The 6,962-nt window shown below is 40.9% G+C and overlaps 1 protein-coding gene across 1 annotated transcript; it reads right to left on the bottom strand.

Annotated features, from left to right (window-relative positions):
* Positions 1-3,494: 3,494 nt before the first annotated feature.
* On the bottom strand, positions 3,495-5,720 carry LOC116106254. The gene is made up of 2 exons (XM_031392600.1): positions 4,965-5,720; positions 3,495-3,862 (listed from the first exon to the last, which is right to left on the bottom strand). Exons 1-2 carry the CDS (start codon positions 5,711-5,713, stop codon positions 3,784-3,786), a joined length of 828 nt encoding a protein of 275 aa, XP_031248460.1. The 5' UTR covers positions 5,714-5,720; the 3' UTR covers positions 3,495-3,783.
* Between the last annotated feature and the right edge of the window lie 1,242 nt (positions 5,721-6,962).

Raw genomic sequence — 6,962 nt, 5'->3', positions numbered from 1 at the left:
CTGAGAACTAGGTCACCCACCTGAAGTCTCGATTTTTAACTTTGGAGTTGAAGTATCTTTTGCCTTAGTTGAGACTTAGCCTGGTGTTCTTCATCGGGCTGATACACCGGGATTTGGTTATATCCTGAGTAAGCATCCATGAAGCTTAGTAGTGCGTTCTTGGCTGTTGCATCTACTAGCTGATCGATATGGGGTAGCGGAAAGCTGTCTTTGGGGCATGCCTTGTTCAGATCAGAGAAGTCGACGCAAGTCCGCCACTTGCCATTTGACTTCTTTAACAAGACCAAGTTGGCAAGCCAGTCTAGGTACTTTACTTCCCAAATAAAATTGATGTTTAAGAGTTTATCAACTTCATCCTTGAGCGCTTTGGATCACTTAATATCCATAAATCTTCTCTTCTGTCTTATTAGTCGAGCCGCTGAGTCGACATTCAATTTGTGGCACATTACCTAAGGGCTGATCCCTACCATGTCCACATGTACCCAAGTGAACATGTCAAGGTTTTTCTTTAGGAACCCCATTAGACTGTCGGCCAGCTCGTCGCTCGGATTGCTTACAATTTTTAGCACGCGAGTTGGGTCTTCCTCACTGACAGGTATTTCTCATAGCTCTTCTGTTGGCCCTACTACGAGCTCTTCTTTGTGGATGCGAGGATCTATGGTGTCCTCCAATGGTCCGGGCTTTGGCTCAGATTTAGCATGACCATGGTTCTCGGGAGCGGCCATTTCTGTGCAGCATGAATGGCTCGATTATAACATTCCCAAGAATCTTTTCTGCAACTTTTGATTGTTACGACCCTACTTGGAGTTGGGAATCTCATTGCTTGGCAGTGCACTGAGGTGACTACGCTTAGTTCGTCCAAGATAGGTCTCCCCATAGTGACATTATAGATAGTCGGGCAATCGACCACTAGGAACTCTGACATCATTATCCTTATCGAGGCTCTTCCCCAAGAGTCACAAGCAAATCGATTGTTCCCTTAGGGACTAGGCTATCCTTGGTAAATCTATATAGTGGCGATGGACATGCCCTTAGGTCTCGTTCTGTGGACCTCATTTCTCGAAAATATTTCTTGGAAAGCTCCCAAGAAAATGATGTTTGCTGCACTACCATTATCGACCATTACTCTGAGTACTCGAGCATTGCCGATCATTGCTGTGATTACAATTGCATCATGGTTATGGTGAGGAGATTGTTCACACTCTTCCTTGGTGAATCCTATCACCTCGTTTTCTTGCTGGGTTGCTTTGGCAGCTTTTGCTCACAGCTCATTACTCGGGGGAATGAGTCTGTCTTGGCCTCTCATGCGTATTGTTCACGAGAACACCTGAAACTCCTTACAATGTCGTGTCACTCATAAATCAAACCCACTAAGACATCGTTGTTTGGCTGGGTTTGTTGGACCTGATTATTCAGCTCGCTTGGATTTTCGCGAGCTGGCTTTTGCTTGACAAATTCTTTCAAGTGGCCTATTCTAATCAGATCTTCAATGACATCTTTCATAGCTCGACACTCATTTGTGTTGTGCCTGATGTTTAGTGGTATCGATAGTATTTTTGACAATCTTTTCTGCCTAGTGCCCCCTTCATTCTTTCGGGCGCAGATAGTTTCCTAGCCTTGGGAAAGACTTCATAGATGTGAGCTACATCTTGAGTTAGGATGGTGTACTCTGCATACTACGGAAAAGGTTGTCTTTCCCCAGTGTTTTATGTTTTATGTCTTTTTTGGAACCTATTTTGGTCTCTATCATTGCGATCTTGGCCTTTCTGTTTGTTTGTCGGGCGATCTTGTCGCCTATCTGGGGCTCTTTTGGGTGAGCTTCTGGCTAAGGCGCTAGCGAGCTTTCTACTTGCTGATGTTTGGCGGCCATTTGATAGAACTTGGCCAGACTCACATGGTCTTCGCTTTGGAGCTCTTTCTACAGCTTTGTTTGCGGCCTCATTCCTACTATTAGCAAAGTTTGAATTGATTCCTCAGGTGCATCTGCGACATTCGCTTGTTCATTTTGGAACCTCGTTAAATATGAGGTTAGAGTTTCGTCTCTTTCCTGACGAATATTGCTCAGATAGCTGAGCTGCATTGCAAACTTCGCTTGGAATTGTTGTAAGTACAACGAGAATAATTATTGCCAAGACTGTATTGAGTTTGCCTTGAGTCTCTTGTACCACCTCTTGGCATCCCCTATTAGAGTGATCGCAAAACAGTGGCACTTTGCCAAGTTAGAGACCTAATGCAGCTTTATCAAGTCATTGAAAGAGTCAAGGTGGTATCTAGGATCCCCTTTCCCATCAAACTTGCTCTTTGGCACCCCGAATCCTTGGGAAAGCGGGGCTTGACAAACTTCCTTCGTGAATGGAGAACTTACTATCTCTTCTGCAGCATTATTCTAGCGAGCTCTTAGATCGTCGAGCATTTTTTGCACCCCATTTAAGTCCTTGTCATGAGGAGTATTCTGGCTACGAGCTCTGTTCAGTCTTAGCTCGAGCAAGTGAGTTTGGAGATTAGTTGCTTGCGAGCCGGCTCTATCATGTGCATTGGTGTGTGAGGTGGAGTCATGAAGGCTTGGTTGATAGGTGCTATCATGCTCATCTGTGTGTTGCTCGCAACGTTGGTCAAAATTGGAACGTCGGTCATTGCCAGATTGGCACGTGTGGCTAAACTCGCGAGCTTGTAAGGTTTGAGCCCACCTTTGGCATGGGTTAAAACCGACACACTAGTGTTGATTATTTCGCTGATTAGAGCGAGCATCCCTTTGTCGACCATGGGGTTCATTTTCCCCTTTAGGCTGTTTGCCTGGTCACCTCCCAAGGTTGACTTATCCACGGGATTCAAGCTCATGAAAGGAATGTGCCCTTTGGTGTCGGGGGTGACGGTCACTCCTTGGTGCCGACGAGTCAGATTGGTCGTTGGCCGAGCCATTGCAGCTCGTTGAAGTAACCTCAGTGAAGTGTGGTTGGTCGAGGTCTTGGTGGGCATGTTGCTGATTTTTTAACTTAGTCACGTTCTGTTGCACCACCTGTGCAACCATCGTCCTTATGATCTCTATCAACTGTCCATTCTCGGGATTTGACGTCCCTACCCCCTGTTGATTTGTGACCTGCTGCACTAATGGCATTGGTGGTCGACCTGAAGGAGCAGTCTGATGCACCTTTGGATTAGCGGTTTCCACGTTATCGTGGTTTCCGATGGTGGTTTTTGATTTGGTATGGGCCATTTGAATTTTCAGGTGATTAGATCACTAAAGTTAATTGTCGAAACTTTTGAAAGTAGGTGGATGCCCTCCTTCTAGCGCCAAAATGTTGATGCAAGAATTACACTAACTAGAGTGATCAAATTGACCTTGGTGGAACCAGAACTGATGTATGTGTGATTAAAGATAATCAGCAATATAATGAATATAAAAGCAGTAAACACGAAAGGTTTTTAAAGTGGTTTGGCAAGTTTGAATCTTGAGCCTACGTCCACTGTTTTTCTCATTTGCTTAGAGAGCTTACAAGAAAATAGTATAATGCCTAGAATAATTTGCTAACTTGTTTTCCATCGTTCGAAGGGATTTATATACAAATTTTTTACAAAGGAAAAAGCGAAATTAAAAGAATTACAATTAAGATTGAAATGCAACTCTGATATTCTCGCAATTGAGCTCTAAGATCTCACCATTATTGATGTTTATCTGATCCCTTCTGAAATATCTGAGATTTGACCTTACCTGTGATTTGCTTGAACAACTGTCAGGATTAGTCGCGACTAGCTTATGTTGGGTCGAGTTATATCTCAACGAGCTTATGCTGGGTCGGATAAATGTTGAGCCAAACTGATTATGGGTTGAACTATAACCTCACGGAACTCTGACTTCTTTGAGCTTAATGGAAAAATCACACACAACAAAGAAGTATAAAAGAAATATTCCACTTTGATATATAGAAGTGCAGGCTGTAATATGAATTATAAATTAATATACATAAAAAAGAGTAGCAAAAATCTTAGTTTTTACTTATGATTCAGGTACCAATTTTTAATATAAAAAGAAAAAAAAATAGGGCTAAAAACATACACCCTTGAGGTATGATCTAATAACAAAAATCTTCCCTGAGATTTTTGAAATAACAAAAAATCCCTTGTTATTAATGAATTGTTTGTAAGCCATTTAAATTTACTCTATTACGAGCTAATGAATATTACGAAGTTGCTCTTCTATTATTTATTTTAATGCGTAACATTTAATAACAGAGAAATTTTTGTTATTTCTAAAACCTCAAGGAGTTTTTTGTTATTTTATCATACGTTAGGGGAATTAATGTTATTATCCCACAAAAAAAAAAAAAAAAAAATATACACGGTTCCAAAGTTGAAGAAAACTAAATTCTTGTTACTTGTAAAGTAAGCAAATTTATTTTTAAATTAAAGCTTAGTTATAGTTGCTTACAAGTTAATTATGCATAGCCCAACCAATAAACAAAAGGTCAATCATCCCCTACAAATATGTGAAGTTCAAACTCCTTTATTTATTTATTTATTTTTTTTTTTATGACCGAAGTGTCCAAACAAGCTTATGTACACTTCAATTAATCTCAGGATCTATTGAATTCTGGTTTGAACCAGGTAATCAATTTCTTGACTGCTAGCCCAACCGTTGGGTTTGAACTCCACTTTTTTTTTTTTTTTTTTTTTTTTTTTTGGGTAAGTAGAATGGAAAATAGTTAATTGGGGTGAGAGATGCTCGAACTCTCGACCTCAGGATCACTACCTACTCGCTAGCCAACTGCCCCACCACCCCATGTCTCAACTCCTCTATTGCCTACCAATACAAGTCTTGTAAGTACCGCTGGGAATTTATCAATCTCTTCAATCAAGAAAAACTATGATATTCCGATAAAGAACGGAGAAAATGATCATTAAAACATGGGTATGATAGTCACCATCTTTTAGTCTTACATGCTATTATTTCGGAACCGATTTCTTACTTGATATATTCTTTTGTGGAACTTGATCGAACTTCATTGTGCCACCGCGGATATTCTGTCACCGACGCATTTTTGCGGTCTGCAGGAGACGAATAACGGTGCAACGGAGTTTGATTGATGTCAAGGTGATGAAGGATAATTACCATAGCAATTGAGGAAATAAACATGGGTATTGGACCAAAAAACCATAGAAGCAAATTAAGAGCAAAATAAAGAGCTCTAAGTCCTAGATACCAAAAATCACCTCCCTTTATAACTGCAGTCTCAACAAATTGCAGAGGTATTTCACTCTCTGGTATGCTAATCAGATAGTTTGCATGCACAAAATGCCTTATTGATTGGACAAAACATGAAAAGGCTAGAAGAAAACATACGACAAGGATTATGTATTTGATTGAAATGGTTGCAGCCCTGGTGTCCCCATAAATTAAGCTGCTCTGAAATACGTTATTGGAAGAACTTCCAAGCCACGCTCCAATGAGAGAGCTGAGGGTAATGGAGATTGTAGATAAGAAAGTTGCTGCTGATATGTTGCTTGATATCACAGAAACTGCTGCACCGGTCGTATCCCTGTTGTAATTCAGCACAATTTTTTCAACCCAAGCTCTCTTGTTATGGTTCTCGAAGCCGAGAGCGGTGGTGTGAGGAAGATTAAGGTATCTGTAGAGGAGGAAGAGATGGTATGAAAACATGATGAGCAACCCAGTAGGCACAAGCACCAGATCAAGGTCTTCCTTTTGGAAGTACATTGTTTCTTTCCTGGTGTTTTGATTTGTGTTAGTTGTGGTCTAAATTAATCTCGGAGGTTTTGGATTTGTTTAAAGTCCTTGACATTTTCCTACCACGCTACAACCAAAGCCAGCTTGCAATCTTTTGTTTATTTCCTTTTCATATATCAAGACAAGTGTGTCAAAGCTACCAAGAATTTATGAATTATCCTTGTATGACAAAGACAACATGCATTCTCTCATCCATGACCATGATTTAAACAAAATCCGAGAGAATGTGGAGTAAGTAATCTTCTCGTAACAGTATTATAATTAATAATGATAAACAGAACAAGACATTAATAACACTCCATTCTTTGTCATCCTTTCACTCTTGACTATATATATATATATATTGGTGTTGTGTGTGATTTTTCCACCAAGCTTAGGCTACCGCGAGGATGTAGCTCAACCCATGATCAATCCGACTCCATCGGTTGTCTGACCCAACATAAGCTCGACCCAGCACAAGCCAGTTGCGAACAACCTGAATGATCATTCAATTAATTCCCAGATAACTTCAGATCCCAGATATCGCAGGAATGACTAGATTAACAACAATCTCTGCACAATCACAATGCCCAACCACGAGAATATCGGAATTGTAGTTAAGATCAATTGTAATCCCTTTATTTTTGCTCTTTCCTTTGTACAAACCTTGTATATAAACCCCTCAAATGATGGAAAAGGGTATAAAATTTTAACAGAATTCTCATTGTAAGCTTTTACAGCAAATACAAAAAGCAGTGGACATAGGCTTAAGAGTTTACCTTGCCAAACCACTTTAAAACTCTCATTGCCATTTACTTTATTGCATTCAATACTTGTCAATCACTGATTATCCGTAATCATGCACACATCCATTCCGATCCTACCAAGGTCGATCAGAATTCTTTGGTTGGTGTAGATTATGTATCAACATTTTGGTGCTAGAGGGAGGGCCTCCGCCAACATCTCAGCAATTCCTACGAACAGTCGCAACAACCTATCCAATCCAAGCCCACAATAGTGCAAACCAGATCAAAGACCACCACTGAAAACCTCGAGAATGTAGAGACCATCCACCAGGAGGTACAATAGGACGTCGCTAAACACCGACCACTCGTGCTGCCAACTTAGCACGTCACGAATAACCAGGGGGTAGGGACGTCAAACCCCGAAAACGACCACCTGGTGGAGATGATCAGAACGATGGTTGCACAGGCGGTGCAACAAAACGTGGCTGAGCTGA

Source organism: Pistacia vera, unplaced genomic scaffold (assembly GCF_008641045.1).
Source record: "Pistacia vera cultivar Batoury unplaced genomic scaffold, PisVer_v2 Contig510, whole genome shotgun sequence".
Taxonomy (NCBI): Eukaryota; Viridiplantae; Streptophyta; class Magnoliopsida; order Sapindales; family Anacardiaceae; genus Pistacia; species Pistacia vera.
Note: the sequence above shows the minus strand (reverse complement) of the source record. Positions and strands in the feature narration are given on the sequence as shown.

Excerpts from the sequence above, each read along its gene's own strand:
- LOC116106254 (XM_031392600.1), bottom strand. The coding sequence starts at position 5,713 with ATGTACTTCCAAAAGGAAGACCTTGATCTGGTGCTTGTGCCTACTGGG. Across the intron at positions 3,863-4,964 it reads TCCACAAAAGAATATATCAA|CTCAAAGAAGTCAGAGTTCC; the intron begins GTAAGAAATCGG and ends TTTTCCATTAAG.